Genomic DNA, 17,041 nt, shown 5'->3' on the forward strand with positions numbered 1-17,041 from the left:
GTTGATGAGGGTCGAGCTGTGGATGTGGTGTATATGGACTTCAGCAAGGCATTTGATAAGATTCCCCATGGTAGGCTCATTCAGAAGGTCAGGAGGAATGGGATACAGGGGAACTCAGCTGTCTAGATACAGAATTGGCTGGCCAACAGAAGACAGTGAGTGGTAGTAGAAGGAAAATATTCTGCCTGGAAGTCTGTGGTGAGTGGTGTTCCACAGGGCTCTGTCCTTGAGCCTCTACCGTTTATAATTTTTATTAATGCCTTGGATGAGGGGATTGAAGGATGAGTCAGCAAGTTTGCAGACGACACAAAGGTTGGAGGTGTTGTTGACAGTATAGAGGGCTGTTGTAGGCTGCAGCGGGACATTGACAGGATGCAGAGATGGGCTGAGAGGTGGCTGATGGAGTTCAACCTGGATAAATGCGAGGTGATGCATTTTGGAAGGTCGAATTTGAAAGCTGAGTACAGGATTAAGGATAGGATTCTTGGCAATGTGGAGGAACAGAGGGATCTTGGTGTGCAGGTACATAGATCCCTTAAAATGGCCACCCAAGTGGACAGGGTTGTTAAGAAAGCATATGGTGTTGTGGCTTTCATTAACAGGGGAATTGAGTTTAAGAGTCGTGAGATCTTGTTGCAGCTCTATAAAACTTTGGTTAGACCGCACTTGGAATACTGCGTCCAGTTCTGGTCGCCCTATTATAAGAAAGATGTGGATGCTTTGGAGAGGGTTCAGAGGAGGTTTACCAGGATGCTGCCTGGACTGGAGGGCTTATGAAGAGAGGTTGACTGAGCTCGGACTTTTTTCACTGGAGAAAAGAAGGAGGAGAGGGGACCTAACTGAGGTATACAAGATAATGAGAGGCATAGATAGAGTCGATAGCCAGAGACTATTTCCCAGGGTAGAAATGACGAACACGAGGGGTCATAGTTTTAAGCTGCTTGGAGGTAAGTATAGAGGGGATGTCAGAGGCGGGTTCTTTACTCAGAGAGTTGTGAGAGCATTGAATGCGTTGCCAGCAGCAGTTGTGGAAGCAAGGTCATTGGGGACACTTAAGAGACTACTGGACATGCATATGGTCACATAAATTTGAGGGTGCATACATGAGGATCAGTGGTTGGCACAACATCGTGGGCTGAAGGGTCTGTTCTGTACTGTACTGTTCTATGTTCTATGACTTTGGGAGAAAAGATAAGGGGAGGCTTAAAAATCAGTGTTTAATATATACATTAATGCACATTAACGAAAATATAAATACGACTTTGGGGTAAAAGATAAGGGGAGGCTAAAAAGCAGTGTTTGATGTATACATTAATGCCCATTACTGTAATCGAAATATAAATATGACTTTGGGTGGGAAAAGATAAGAGGACGATTAAAAAGCAGTGTTTGATGTAAACATTAATGCCCATTAGTCAAAATATAAATACAACTTTGGAAGAAAAGATAAGGTAAGGATTAAAAAGCAGTGTTTGATAAACATTAATCCCATTAATTGAAATATGAATATGATTTTGGGAGAAAAGATAAGAGGAGGATTAAAAAGCAGTGTTTGATGTATACATTAATGCCCATTAATCAAAAAATAAATATGACTTTGGGAGAAAAGATAAGGGGAGGCTTAAAAAGCAGTGTTTGATGTATACATTAATGCCCATTACTGTAATCGAAATATAAATATAACTTTGGGTGGGAAAAGATAAGAGGAGGATTAATGATGTATACATCAATGACCATTAACCAAAATATAAATACGATTTTGGGGTAAAAGATAAGGGGAGGCTTAAAAAGCAGTGTTTGATGTATACATTAATGCCTATTATTGTAATCGAAATATAAATACAACTTTGGGTGGGAAAAGATAAGGGGAGGCTTAAAAAGCAGTGTTTGATGTATACATTAATGCCTATTATTGTAATCGAAATATAAATACAACTTTGGGTGGGAAAAGATAAGGGGAGGCTTAAAAAGCAGTGTTTGATGTATACATTAATGGCTATTATTGTAATCGAAATATAATTACGACTTTGGGGGGAAAGGATGAGGAGGATTAAAAAGTAGTGTTTGATATAAAATGAATACCCATTAATCGAAATATAAATGCAACTTCAGGGGAAAAGATAAGGGGAGGATTAAAAAGCAGTGTTTGACATATACATTAATTGAAACATCAAAATGACGTTGTGGGGGCGAATGAAAAGGGTAAATTTAAAAAGCAGCTCTGATATTTGCACGAATGCCCATTAATTGATGCATTAAAAAAAGGTTTTTTATTGGGGGTGGGGGTGACCTTCCCAAGTTCAGTTTCAGGAGTTTAATGCGTTTCGAAGACGCCGCCGTATTTAAACAAAAAAAAGTGGTAATATTTAGGGCAAAGGGTGAGTTTCTTTTTAACCCCCCCCCAATCCCTATTTTAATAGACAGTAGCTCCTTAAAAACTGCGGCCGATTTCATTCCGACTCTTACAGTCAAATAAAAAGAGAGAAGTTTCCAACAGGAGGATCAAACGTGACGCTCGGCCTCGACCAAACAACAACAAAAAAAAACTTTACAGCTCCAACTTGCTGAGTTTCGGCAGCGGGACATGGAGAACTTTCTCGGGAGGATTTTTTAAAATCCGAGTTTATTTTTTTCTCTCTGTTTCAGCCCCGCGGGAGGGAAAAGGAATTTTCATTTTCATTTTCCCCACATTGACCCCCCCCCCCCCCCCCAACCACTCACTCGCCTGTTCATACTTTTAAAAATTATCACAAACCTCAAATCGCTCTCTTTCTCCCATTTAAGGTCGCGGTCATGTTTCCCCTGAGGACGGTTTTATCCCATTCCATCCCGCGCGCGCCCCCCCCCAAAACCAACCGTCAAAGGCAGTACCACTCCCAGTCGCCAAAGGCGCTGCTGTACCGCTCCCAACCGTCAAAAGCGACTGCAGTACCGCTCCTAACCTCCAAAGGCGCTGCGGTACCGCTCCCAACCGTCAAAGGCGCTGCGGTACTGCTCCCAACCGCGAAACGCGCTGCAGTACCGTTCCCAACCTCCAAAGGCGCTTGCAGTACCGCTCCCAACCTCCAAAGGCGCTGCGGTACTGCTCCCAACAGCGAAACGCGCTGCAGTACCGTTCCCAACCTCCAAAGGCGCTTGCAGTACCGCTCCCAACCTCCAAAGGAGCTGCGGTACCGCTCCCAACCGTCAAAAGCGACTGCAGTACCGCTCCCAACCTCCAAAGGCGCTTGCAGTACCGCTCCCAACCGTTAAAAGGGCTGCCGTATCGCTGCCAACCGCCAAAACGCTGCAGTACTGTTCCCAACCGCCAAAGGCGCTGCGGTGCAGCTCCCAACCGCGAAACATATCCCAATCACTAAAGGCGATGCAGTACCCTCTCATTGAATGGTGCTGGAGGTAACAACTTCTTCCAAACACCTGGAGGGTGCTCTAGTTTTGCCCCTTGCCGCCAAATTATTCTGTCTCTTGTTGTGTTGGTGGGTTCCATGTCTACACCCAGGATGTTGCAGTACTAATAACTGCCATGTCCCAATAACAATACATCCCTGAGGGTACCATGGTGGGTGAGATCACTTTGCTGCTACGAAGGGCATTGCCCTGTGGTACCACCTCCTGTCACTAAGGATGTCCTGCTGAACTGATTCCTGTTTCTAACACTGGTGCCATGCTGAAATTTTGATAGAACTAGTGTGCTTTCAATTAAACCTGTTGGACTATAACTTGGTGTTGTGTGATTTTTAACTTTACAATTGGGAAGGTGGTGATGTTCTTGGGAGTTGGTTAGCTCAGTTGGCTGGATGGAAGTTTACGATGTAGAGAGCCACCTATAGTGTGTGTTCAATTGCTGCACCAACTGAGGTAATCATTGAAGTACTCTCCTGCTCATTCTCTTCCTTTGCCTGGGAGTGGTGACCCTGAGGTTAAACAACCTTCAGTCATCTCGATAATGAGACAGCAGTCCTTTGGTCTGGTAAAACTATGGCAACCTTACCTTACCTTTAATGTCACTATGCTAACAGTCCAAAATCTTAGGCAAAGACACAGTAATCGCTGAACATACATTCAAATCCCACCATGGCAGATGGTGAAATTAGGATTTAATAAATACTTGGATTGATTTGGAGGAGTCAGTGTTGGACTGGGTTGGACAAAGTTAAAAAATCACTTAGGCATATTACCAAATCACTCAACACTAGGTCCTACGGGTTTATTTGCGAGCACTAGCTTTTGGAGTGCTGCTCCTTCAGCAGGCTTCACCAGCTGATAAAAAAAAAGCAGCGCTTCGAAAACTAGTGCTTCCAAATGAACCTGTTGGAATTTAACCTGGTGTTGTGTGATTTTTAACTTGGAATAAAAAAGATTGTCATAAAACTATCTGGGTCACTGATGCTTTCAGAGAAGGATATCTGCTGGCCTACATTTGCTCCAGACCAGCAAAGTGGTTGACTCATAACTGCCCTCTGAGCAATTCGTGATGGGCAATAAATGTAGGCTCAGCTGGTAACCCCCAATCCGTGAACAAATTTAAAAGAACTTCAAGCATTGACTAATTGGCATAAGAGTTTGTAGAACTGCATTATAATTTTTAAAACAGATACTAACCAGATTGCTAAGATACCTGCCAAGGGTCAGAAGACTTACAGTTCCGAATTAAATCCTCCTGTAAAGAACATCATCTTGAATGAGGTACCAATATGGAACTCTTCTGTGGAGTCGATGTCTGTCATTGTTTGTAGATTACTCCAAACTCAAATTCAATGTCCTTCCAGACGCTGCATCTCCAATTTTGCACTTAACGAAAAAGAATTGTAAGAAATCAGTTTGATTGGAACAAGTTGAACTCAAAATATCTGTACGGAGCTAATAAAAAAAAATTAAAGGTGAGATTGCGTGAAGGGCAGAAGTGGTGAAACGGTCATACGTGCAGAAGGAGTTAAACAAATTTCCACTTGAATCCATGCCTGGACAGTCTCAAAGAACAACAACTGCATTAACTTTTTGAAATGTCCGAGATTTCTCACAGTACAGATATCAAACAAAAGTTGACATAGAGCCAAAAAAGATATGTTCAGATGGATGACCGTAACGTTGGTCAGAGGTAAGTTTTGAGAAATATTTGGATGAAAGTGAATAGTTAAGCCACTTATTATTTCAAATATATTTCCATCATTATCTCAATCTAAAATAAGTAAAGCCTGCTTTGAGATATATTTCCTGTCTAAATTTGACTCCTTGCCAAATAGTTCAATGCGAATGATTCACCAGAGAAACATTGTTGTGTTCACAATCTTGAATCATGTGATTTTTAAGAAGGGGCGTGAATGTGTTTAAGAATCAGAATTTAAAGTTCAGAAAAGGCAGAAGAAAAACAAGCTGTAAAATGGGAACTGCAAAAGAGCTGGGGGATCTTACCCATGAACTGACCTGCCCCATCTGCCTAGAGATATTCACCGACCCGGTGTCTCTGGACTGTGAGCATCATTACTGCAGGTCCTGCATCTCCCAGAGCTGGGAGAAGGTGACAGGAGATGTTTCCTGCCCTGAGTGTCGGCAGGTCTTCAGTCAGAAGAACATCAGGCCAGCTCGGACCCTGAGCAGCATTGTGGAGAAGTTCAGAAAGCTGAAGGCGAAGGTGACAGAGCGACAGAATGGGCCTTACTGTCAAGAACATGAGAAGAAGCTGAAACTGTTCTGTGAAGAAGAGGAGGAAATAATCTGTGTGGACTGCTGGAGTTCAGCGCATGAAACACATGATGTGACTACTTTAAAAGAGGCGTCCCGCAAATACAAGGTAGACAATCACTGTTCAAGTGGCACAGACTAGGTAGTATGACTGTGAGAGTGAAGACATGTTAGGTAGTGTGAACAGGGGAGAGTTTGTTCACTGAATCAAGGGTGAGAGAGATGGGAAGTGGATCAGAAGAGGAGTTACAGCTGAGGTAAGGAGGAGGGAGGAAATATAACAAGGGAAATTTGGGGGGTAAAAGAGGAAAAAATAAGCATGAAGTGTAGGGGAGAGATAGGCGTGGAGAAAAAAGGAAAAGTGAGAAGGATGGGATCAGAGTTTCCAAGTTATTAAAAGGAACTAGTGGAGTAGATTAAATTTAAAACTGAGGTTTATAGGTTCTCATTTACCAAATGTGTTACAGGTTAAGGAGTAACTGTCAGTGTCCGATCAGCAGTGACCTAATTGATTATCATCATATATATGTATATATGTGTGTTTGTATATAAAATATATATTTGTATAGTTTGGGTGTGAGGTATTTCAATATCTAGCCTCGCATGTAGGGTAACTCAGTGTCAAGTTATATATGAAGGAGGACCCAGTACAGGTATCAGCATTTTTATAGGCTATCCAAGGGATTTAGCCTTGTATGTGAGATGTGCCTGTGTTGAGACTTGGTAGTGGAGTACTCCCAGCTTTAGCTATGAAAATAGAATACTCCAGTGGTTAGCTGTTGGAATATTTGGCAAAAATGAGGACTTCAGATGCTGGAAATCAGAGTCTACATTGGAGTGGTGCTGGAAAAGCACAGCTGGCCAGGCAACATCTGAGGAGCAGGATGCTGAAGGACTGAAGACAGGGAGCGTCCAGGATGGAGAGATAAATGAGAGGGGGGTGGGGATGGGGAGATGGTAGCAAAGAGTACAATAGGCAGATGGGGGTGGGGAAGAAGGTGATAGGTCAGAGAGGAGGGGGGAGCCGATAGCTGGGAAGGAAGATTAGTAGGTAGGACCGGTCATGGTGCTGAGCTAGAAGGTTGGAACTGAGGTAAGGTGGAGGGAGGGGAAATGTGGAAACTGGTGAAGTCGACATTGATGCCCTGGGATTGAAGTGTTCCGAGGCGGAAGATGATGCTTCTTCCTCCAGGTCAGGTGGTGGGTGAATGGCGGTGGAGGAGGCCCAGGACCTGCATGTCCTCAGCAGAGTGGGAGGCAGAGTTCAAATATTGGCCCATAAGACCATAAGACCATAAGACATATGAGTGGAAGTAAGGCCATTCGGCCCATCGAGTCCACTCCGCTATTCAATCATGGCTGATGGACATTTCAACTCCACTTAGCCGCACTCTCCCCATTGAGGTTGATTGGTACAGGTGTCCCAGAGATTGTTCCCAAAAGCGCTCTGCGAGAAGGCTTCCAGTTTCCTCAATGTAGAGGAAACCGCATCGGGAGCAACGTATACAATAAATGACATTGGTGGATAGGCAGGTGAAACTTTGATAGATGTGGAAGGCTCCTTTGAGGCCTTGGATGGAGGTGAGGGAGGAGGTGTGGGCGCAGGTTTTACAATTTCGGCGGTGGCAGGAGAAGGTGCCAGGTGGGGAGGTGGGTTGTTGGTGGGTATGGACCTGACCAGGTAGTCATGGAGGGAACGGTCTTTGTGGAAAGGAGTAGGGAGAGAAATATATCCCTGGTGGTGGGGGGGGGTCCATTTGCAAGTGGCTGAAATGCCGGCGGATGATGCGGTTAATGCGAAGGTTGATAGGGTGGAAGGTGAGGACCAAGGGGGTTCTGTCCTTGGTATGGTTGGAGGGGGTGGGGTTTGAGGGCAGAGGTGCGGAATGTGGATGAGATGCGTTGGAGGACATCTTCAACCATGTGGGAAGGGAAATTGCGGTCTTGAAAGGAGGCCATCTGGTGTGTTCTGTGGTGGAACTGGTCTTCCTGGGAGCAGATACAGCGGAGATGGAGGAATTGGAAATATGGGCTAGCATTTTTGCAGGAGGTAGGATGGGAAGAGGTGTAATCCAGGTAGCTGTGGGAGTCGGTGGGTTTGTAAAAAATGTTAGTGTCAAGTCGGTCGTCATTGATGGAGATGGAGAGGTCCAGGAAGGGGAGGGAGGAGTCAGAGATGGTCCAGGTGAATTTAAGGTTGGGGTGGAATACGATGGTGAAGTTGATGCCTGCTCAATCTCCCATGGGAGCATGAAGTGGCACCGATGCAGTCATCAATATAGCGGAGGAAGAGGTGGGGAGCGGTGCTGGTGTAACTACGGAAGATGGACTGTTGTGCGTAGCCGACATAAAGGAGAATTTCAGAATCCAGCTAGGTATGGATTGTTTTCTTTCTGTATACATATTCCAATATCTAAGTATATACATTTGACTTTCTAAAGTCAAGGCATACATATTGGCCATTCTACTGACTAGCTTGAATGTGAGGTACCGCAGTCTCTGCTTATGTAAATCAAGTGTTTCTTTGCCTGGTTATGAGTCAATGAGATAACCTCCATGTGTATAGAGTGCCCTTGTACAGAGAAACCTCGATTATTCGAACGAGATGGGTGGATAGTTGATTATTTGGTTAATTGATTCAATGCATTTCCTCTGGGGCTCAGAGTTTTCTTTTAAGTCCGCTTCCCATTCAGGAGACGAGGCAGCAGCACACCGCATTCGAGCCCCCAACCCCAACCCCGTCCAACACCATCCCTCCCATCCGACCTCCGCCAGCCCCCAACCCTGTCCAACACCACCCCGCCGTCTGCCCGAATCTCTGTCAAACAGCGCCCCCTATCCTCCCCCCATGTGCCCTCGTCCAACACTGTACCCCACCCCCAACCCCATTCAACACCATGCCCCCCCGCCTGCCTCCCCCTCCATGAGCCCCCTCCCCACCCCCTGCACCACCGCCCCCTCTCCGGACTGGACACCAACAACAAGACTACTGCTGCTGCTGCTGCCTTTTGGCGGGTGAGTCTCCAAATAGTACACATGCACAACTTTTTACTGCAACCTTTTGACAGGTTCCATCTTTGCCCTGTACAGGACAATGTTGGAGAGATTTTCTGTGGAAGCGGGGTTTAGGGTACACCCCTGTGTAGAACTCCTGGGAAAGTGTGGGGAGACAGAGAGAGGGTGGGAGGTCAGTCCCTTGGAGATGGTGCCTAGTCTCCCATTGATCTCCAGGATTGTTCTTGGCAGCATTTCAGTAAAAGTTCACTTTTAATCACTGTGAACAAAAACTGTGATCAGTGTTGGAAACATGTCTTTGATGTAATGTTTCTAACAGGACCTTGACATCTCCTTTGGATAATCCAATTTTCGGATAATTGATGTTCAGATAATTGAGGTTCCTCTGTAGCTGATTATGTTTATGAGGTACCCCATGTATATGTGCTATTGAAATAATCTAAGGTTCTTTCTGAAGGAAATTTTTTAGATCCCAACTCAAAGGTATTTCAGTGACCATCACATTATTGACTTATCTGATAACATCTGTTTATTTCATGAATCACACTCAGTTCCACTGGAAGTCTTATTCTTATTACTAAAATGCACTAAATGTTTCAGGAAGCATTCCAAGCATGTTTGGATTTGTTGGATTGGGAAATTAAGGACATGATTGAAAACAAAGAGAAGCAAGAGGCAAAAATGGAAGAACTAAAGGTAAAAACAAAACAATTCCAGTGTTCATTTTAAAAAGGTCATTCTCAAAGTATAGCCAGACTGGGATTTTTTTTGTCCATCTGTAGTTGTTCTTGGAATGCTAATTCTACTTGAACTTGCAATCCAGCGCAATAAAAATGTTTGAAAAGATAAAATATTGGCCAAAACTTCGAAACATAAATAAAAAATGCTGAAATTAATGAGTGTGGTAGGATCTGTGCAGACAGAACCAGATGTAACATTTTAGACCTTTGATCATTGGAATTTTTAAAAAATTAATTCACTAATTTGCCACTGATCCCTTGTCTGGATGCTCTGGTCTGGCAAGAGTGTCTGGAACCCATTCTCCAGACTTTGACCACCCAAGCATCTGACTGACTGTGTCTAAGCCTCTGGACTGATGATGCCGTTTTTTTTCCCCTTAGACTTTGAGACACAGCTATTTATAGACTATAGGCAAAATTAGCAAGGCATTATTTATTGCCCTTTCTTACAGACCCTGACAGAGTCAGCTATTACGAGGGGGCATAGCTTTAAATTAAGGGGTGGTAGGTATAGGACAGATGTTAGAGGTAGATTCTTTACTCAGCGAGTCGCGAGTTCATGGAATGCCCTGCCAGTAGCAGTGGTGGACTCTCCCTCTTTATGGGCATTTAAAAGGGCATTGGATAGACATATGGAGGATAGTGGGCTAGTATAGGTTAGGTGGGCTGGGATCGGCGCAACATTGAGGGCCAAAGGGCCTGTACTGCGCTGTATATTTTTCAATGTTCTATGTTCTATGTAACTACATATTGCTTAGCTAATCCAGTTCATGAACTTCTTCTTGCAAGTGTGCATATGCTTCCTGTACGCACAGTGCAGCCTGAAATATGGGTGTTATGCAACCCTGTTTTTAACCTCTCAGAGTACAGTGGAGACCATTCAGCCCATAGAGCCACATGCTCAGTCCTATTTGTCAGCTCATTGAAGCAGTTCCCTCTGTCCTGGAGACGGTGAATTCCAGACCATAACAAGGTGAGAACCCTTTGCACTGCCTTCTTCTGAATGTTCACTGGGACTGGTGTTTTCTCTGCTTCAGGCACAAGCAGACCAGCTGATGGACACAATTCAAAAAGAGTTTGAAAAGATGCACAACTTCCTGAATGAGCAAGAAGAGACCATGAGAACAAAACTGAGACAAGAAGAGGACAATATGTTGAAGAGATTGGAGGAATACATTGGAGCACTTAATGATGGAGTCTTGATCAATGAGCAGCTCATCTCAGAGTTACAAGCACGTTTAAAAATAACTGAGGCAGCAGAGTTTCTCAAGGTAGTAACTAAAGTGAAAGAAAGAGTGCACTTGGTTATGCTTGTCTTGATATTAATTCCTGTTCTGTTTATTTTCTCTTTATTTAGGATGTTAAGGGCACTCTCACCAGGTACGTTCCCTCTCAGTTTGTGCACTTACTCTTTGCTTTTGTTGCTTTTGCTGCTCATGTAGATCAAGCTCTTTTCCCCAGATGCGAAAACCGAGCCAAGCTACCAGAGGAAAATGATGTTGAAATGACCATGGAAATCTTCGGTGAGCCCTTCCAGTTTTTCAGAGTGTGGAAGGGCATGAGGAGAATAATTGAGCCAGGTAAGAGTCAGAGTGGCCTCTTGCAGCATCCCCTTCATTTCGCTCAGCTGCTGATGAGAAAGGGGTGGACTAGTCACCTTTCCATTCAATTCATCAGCAGTGATAATTGGGCGGCTTCCGTGATGAGTGGCAGGAATGAGGGGCTATCTGATGCCTCATGTGGCAAGTTTGAAAATCTGCTCCACCTACTTTGCGTCATGCAGCAACTCTTTTCACTGTTTGGTGAACTAATTAGATTAGATTAGATTACTTACAGTGTGGTAACAGGCCCTTCGGCCCAACAAGTCCACACCGGCCCAACAAGTCCACCGAAGAGCAACCCACCAGACCCATTCCCCTGCATTTACCCCTTCACCTAACACTACGGGCAATTTAGCATGACCAATACACCTAACCTGCACATCTTTGGATTGTCGGAGAAAACCGGAGCACCCGGAGGAAACCCACACAGACACAGAGAGAATGTGCAAACTCCACACAGACACTTGCTCGAGGTGGGAATTGAATAAATATCAAAGTAGTGAAGTAAAAATGCTAGCTTAATGATGACCACGTTACTATTGTCGACTGTTGTAAAAACCCATCTGATTCACTAATACGCTTTACAGAAGAAAATCTGCCATCCTTATTTTGGCTGGCCGACATGTAACTCCAGACCCACATCAATGTTTCAGATTTCCTGCACCTGCAGTTCTTTGTTTTATTCTAGTGAATATCCTTGGGTCTGTACTATCTGCCTGATGTGTCAACCTGGCCAGAAAGAAGAAAATTAGGTTATTCGGTGTGTTTTTGTTTAGTCATGTTTTTTGTCTCTATGGTAGCCCTGGTGCCGATGTTAGAACCTTGGGAAATCTGCAGGACGTTTAAGACCCATGAATTTATCTCCTCAAATTGATGGGGCTCATGAATCTCTGTGCATTCAATTAGACTTTACCGTACCGATGAGGAGTCAGCATCGAAAATCACTTCTTCAAATTATGATGTTGAGAGCAAGGCAGAAAATATAGCACTGTTAATGGATTGGAATACAGCAGCAGTAATGGGTCAGCACTGTTTCAATATTGCCCTACTATTAGACTTAGGTTAAACGTTATGCACAAGTCTAGAGAATGAGACCTACACCCAGGACTTCTGAACTCAGTGTGGCAATGCTGAGTCAGGTTTGACATCCAAGCTTTTGCACGTAATATATGTGGGAGAGGGTGTTCATGGTGTATGAGTGCACGTATTGAATTGGGTTAGCTTTATTGTCACATGTATAGTAAAAAGTTTACAAGTTGCCACTGATGGCACCGTCTTTGGTAACATAGTACCGAGGTGCAGATTCTACAAGACAAGTTGTGAGGGGAAAACAAATTGGAAAAATAAATAAATAAAATGCCCAGCATTACAGATCATAGTCATAAGTTAGACAATAGAGAAATAAAAAGTTCAGAACAACAGTCCTTGCAACCCTGCTCACGCTGACATTTAGCCTCCTGTCCACACCGACCTTGACTCCTGCCTGCAATCAGCTTCACTTCGAGGCTGGGGGTCCACACTGAGGCCATGCCCAACTGAACAACTGCCAAACAGGTTGGGGGACTGCCACACCGGCTGAAAAACCAACATGCTGAAGGGACAAAACGTTCTTTCTCAAAAGCGTGGGATCTCTCAACTGAACATGGCTGATGGTTAGAAGAAATGCCCTGCTATTCAGCCTTAATGTGAATCGCTGCAGGTGGGAGAAGTTCCAGTTGAAATGCATTGACACTTGCCTATCACTAGACAGGTCTCGGTGCATCCTAAAATATCCTTCAAAAACAAGGGGCGATGTGAGAGATCTGAGAGATTATTTGGACATGTGGTTTCCATGTGTGGGCTAAGTGGAATTATTAATGCCCTTCCAACCTCTCAATTGCGACTTGATGGAAATTGGACTGTTCACTCTTCAATCCCATTCAACCATGCCTTCTCAAACAAAAAACAAACTTTTTGGAATAACTCAGCATCTCTGGAGAGAAAGAATTGTTTCAGGTCCAGTGGCACTACTTCAGAATGATTATAGCTCGGAAAAGGTTGGTATTTATGCTGAAGGTGGGCTGAATGGAGGGAGGGAAAGGAGTAAATGATATGTACCAAAGGAGCTCAGGAAGGGAGAGAAAAATAGCTGGACAGACAAAGGAATGGGTAAAGGACAGCCTGAGAGAAGCACTAGCCGCCCAATGGGGATCACTAATGGCTAACAATGTGTTAGTGGGTTACGTGATGACAGGTCTTGGTATATGGGGGTTGGGGCAAGGACATGGGAGAAGATGCTCAGACTCTAAAATTATCATATGCAACACTGACTCCAGAAGGCTGTCGAGTTCCCAAGTGGAAAATGAGATGCTGTGATTCCATTCTACACTGAGCTTTGCTGAAGCACTGTAGCAAGACTGAGACAGAGACATTAGCCAGGTAGCACAATGGCAGGCAAAAGGAAGCTCAGGATTATTTTATCGGCCAGAAATCAAGTATTCTGCGTTTTGTGTCCTCAGCCATACCCTCTCAATGCCAACAATGTTCAGTTGGTAGTTCTCTATTGCTGCTGCTGTTTTCAGTGCACTAATATTACTTTCAGCCTTGTCCTTTTAAACCTGAGAGGTCTCGTGATTTGGAAAACTGCTAGTCTTGGAACTGTTCAAAATGGTTGAATATAACAGACTGGGCTCTGAGTCTGGAAAGACAGAGGTCACACTGATCCTAACTGTATTGGAACGGGCGGCACGGTGGCACAGTGGTCAGCACAGCTGCCTCACAGCGCCAGAGACCCGGGTTCCATTCCCACCTTGGGTAACCGTCTGTGTGGAGTTTGCACGTTCTCCTGTGTCTGCGTGGGTTTGCTCCGGTTTCCTCCCATAGTCCAAAGATGTGCAAGTCAGGTGAATTGGCCATACTAAATTGCCCGTAGTGTTAGGTGTAGGGGAATGGGTCTGGGTGGGTTGCTCTTTGGAGGGTCGGTGAGGACTTGTTGGGCTGAAGGGCCTGTTTCCACACTGTAAATAAACTAATCTAGCTATTTTACATAAATGGAGCTGAGGGAATGTGGAGAAGTGCCTCACATACTTGTCCCTGAGATCTCCTTGTTCCTGGGCTGAGGAAACTGCTGAGTACCCCTCACCGTCTATATGCATATCCCAAATCAGAGGGGTTTCTCTTATATAATGGCTTCCCATTTGGGTTGTCTTCCAGTCCCAGAGTCTCTCACCCTGGACCCAAATACAGCAAATGATCAACTCATCATTTCTGAGGACCTGAGGAGTGTGGAGCACAGCAACGCAGAGCGAGGTGAAGAGGAAGATCTTCCTGATACACCGGAACGATTTGATGAATACCTGTATGTTTTGAGCTCACAGGGTTTCACATCAGGGATTCACTACTGGGAGGTAGATCTTAGAAACAAGGTCCAGTGGGTTGTAGGTGTCTGTGGAGAGTCTTCCAGGAGGAAGGGAGCCTTCCTACCTTTAACTACGGAAGGATACTGGGTTATGAGTTTGTTTAATGAGAATGATTATAGAGCGTCAACTGTAGAAAGTACCACTATTTCTGTTGAAGTGAAGCCTTGGAAGCTGGGTGTTTACTTGGACTATGAGGGAGGAGAGTTGGTATTTTACAATGCTGATAACATGTCTCACCTATACACTTTCAGTGACACATTCATCGAGAAACTCTTCCCCATCTTCAGTCCCTGTAATAACCTAACTGGTAAAAATGGGGAATCACTCACACTGCTCACTGGTTAACAAAGCTCTGTTTGACTCCCGTCTGTGTATAGAGGAACGAAGTTGGGGTCGCTAGAGGTAGAACAAAGGCAGAGTTGCATTGGTTACCTCATTCTACTCTTTCAAAATAAAACTTTAATCAGGCGGGGCCCCATAACAAAGTCAGAATCAAATAGTCAATGGAAGCATTCAGAACTGGAATGGAAACTTATCAAAATGTTGCTTTTTGAGGTGATGATGCACCCCAGCCACTGCGGTGCCCACTGATCTTGAAAGATCTCTCTTGTACCAGGGAACACTGTGTGCTGACTCTTGATGGACACCCTAGCACAGACATAACCACGCAAGAAGAGCAGATAGTTGGGCACTACCAACGTCTCTGCCTGGACCTGTTGACGTCCACCTCGGCCAGGCCATTGACATCAGTAGCACTGAACATCTGGAGCTGAATTTTCAGTTGAGGTTAGGGCCAGATTGAAGGTGGGTTGGAATCACAGATTAGATTATCTTATCTACAGCGTGAAAACAGGCCCTTCGGACCAACAAGTCCACCCAGCCCCTCTGAAGAGTAACCCACCCAAACCCATTCCCCTACCTTATATTTACCCCTAACTAACACACCTAACACTGTGGGCAATTTAGCCTGGCCAGTTCACCTGACCCACACATCTTTGGATTGTGGGAGGAAGGAAACCCATGCAGACACGGGGAGAATATGCAAACTCCACACAGACAGGTGGGAATTGAACTGAGGTCCATGGTGCTGTGAGGCAGCAGTGCTCACCACTGAGCCACCATGCCGCCCAAATGTGGCACAATGTGGTGGCACCACAATCCTGATCAGGAGGCATTTCCAAAGAGGTCGGGTCAAAGGTCAGGGTTAGAAGGGCAGTTGCCAAGTTGCAGGTAGTCAGCCATCTGCAAGCTGATGTACTTCAGGGGCCAATTAAGACTCTGTCCCCGACACCAAGAGATAACTCAATTTGGCATTATGAGGAGCTCACTGGAACAGTGCAGATCAGGGTGAGATGTAGTTAGAGGGGAGGGGTGGTGGTGGGAGAAGGGATGCTCCTCCAGGGTCACAGTCTGACCTTCTCCCTCCCAGTCTCTACCTTCAGGCCAGCTGCTCACAGAACTCAGCTGGTGGGTCTGTCAATCTGAGGTTTGGAGGTCTTCCCATTGGTTCTTTAGTGTCCATGGTCAACCTGTCATCCCTGATTGGATGGTGACCCTGTTCGCTGGCTTGTAGCGGGATCCCCATTTTAAAACAGCAGTTGGTAATGTCCACAACAAATCATGTGCCTCAATGGAAAGTCTTGTAAATGACAACCAAAGTGATTCAGGCTGTTTTACATTCCCACCATTCACCCCCACCTTTCTTTCTGTCTCTCTACCTTGCTATATTTGTCCATCTAGCTGTCTATACATCTCACTGTGTCTGTTCATTTGCCTATTTGTAGTGTTTATAATTTCCAACATCATTCTGTTGTATTCTGCAATAGCAATAACAGACAGTTAGTCACCAATAGTGACAGGCACATACCACATCAGTATATATGAGCTGCAGGCAACATGTCTGGCAAAGAGGCACACAGTTTGCTACAAGTATCACTTCCCCTTTTACTGTTTTACAGAGTTTCATGATACTCACCATTAAGCTATAGTTGAAAAGTCTCTGCTTTATATTCAGCTGATTTATAATATACCAGTTATCACAGCAAGAGATTCAGAAGGCAAATGCAATGTTATAAGTGATTTCAAGAGGGCTGGAATATTAAAATGGGAATCTTTTACTACTGTTGCCTGAGATACTGGTGAGGCCACATCTAGAAGGTTGCACACACTATTGGTCTTTTTATTTAAGAAAAGACCTAATTGCGTGGGTTTCCTCCGGGTGCTCCGGTTTCCTCCCACAGTCACAAAGATGTGCGGGTCAGGTGAATTGGCCAAGCTAAATTGCCCGTAGTGTTAGGTAAGGGGTAAATGTATGGGTGGGTTGCGCTTCGGCGGGTCGGTGTGGACTTGTTGGGCCGAAGGGCCTGTTTCCACACTGTAAGTCTAATCTAATGTGTTTAAAATCAGTTCAAAGGACGTGCACTTGGCAGACTCTTGGGATGAGGATGTTATCCTTTGTGGAAAGATCAGACAGATTGGACTGTATTTACTGAAGTTTAAAAATGTAGATATGTAGAAAATAGGTGCAGGAGCCAGCCATTCGGCCCTTCAAGCCTGCACCACCATTCAATATGAACATGGCTGACCATGCAATGTCAGTATCTCA

The 17,041-nt window shown here is 44.7% G+C and overlaps 2 protein-coding genes across 4 annotated transcripts in view; one reads left to right on the top strand and one right to left on the bottom strand.

Moving 5' to 3' along the window:
- The window catches only part of LOC132832462 (zinc-binding protein A33-like), a 41,149-nt gene extending 38,298 nt beyond the window's left edge, over positions 1-2,851 (bottom strand). For all 3 annotated transcript variants that reach the window (XR_009646942.1, XM_060850488.1, XM_060850486.1), the window contains exon 1: positions 2,756-2,851. The gene's annotated coding sequence lies outside the window, so the exon portion shown is untranslated. The remainder of the gene's footprint in view (positions 1-2,755) is intronic.
- Positions 2,852-5,362: 2,511 nt separating this feature from the next.
- On the top strand, positions 5,363-15,778 carry LOC132832457 (E3 ubiquitin-protein ligase TRIM39-like). Its single transcript, XM_060850479.1, has 6 exons — positions 5,363-5,791; positions 9,298-9,393; positions 10,475-10,708; positions 10,795-10,817; positions 10,899-11,017; positions 14,231-15,778. Exons 1-6 carry the CDS (start codon positions 5,381-5,383, stop codon positions 14,779-14,781), a joined length of 1,434 nt encoding a protein of 477 aa, XP_060706462.1. The 5' UTR covers positions 5,363-5,380; the 3' UTR covers positions 14,782-15,778.
- The last annotated feature ends 1,263 nt before the right edge of the window (positions 15,779-17,041 follow it).

The sequence above is a fragment of the Hemiscyllium ocellatum genome, chromosome 35 (assembly GCF_020745735.1).
Source record: "Hemiscyllium ocellatum isolate sHemOce1 chromosome 35, sHemOce1.pat.X.cur, whole genome shotgun sequence".
NCBI classification, from domain to species: Eukaryota; Metazoa; Chordata; class Chondrichthyes; order Orectolobiformes; family Hemiscylliidae; genus Hemiscyllium; species Hemiscyllium ocellatum.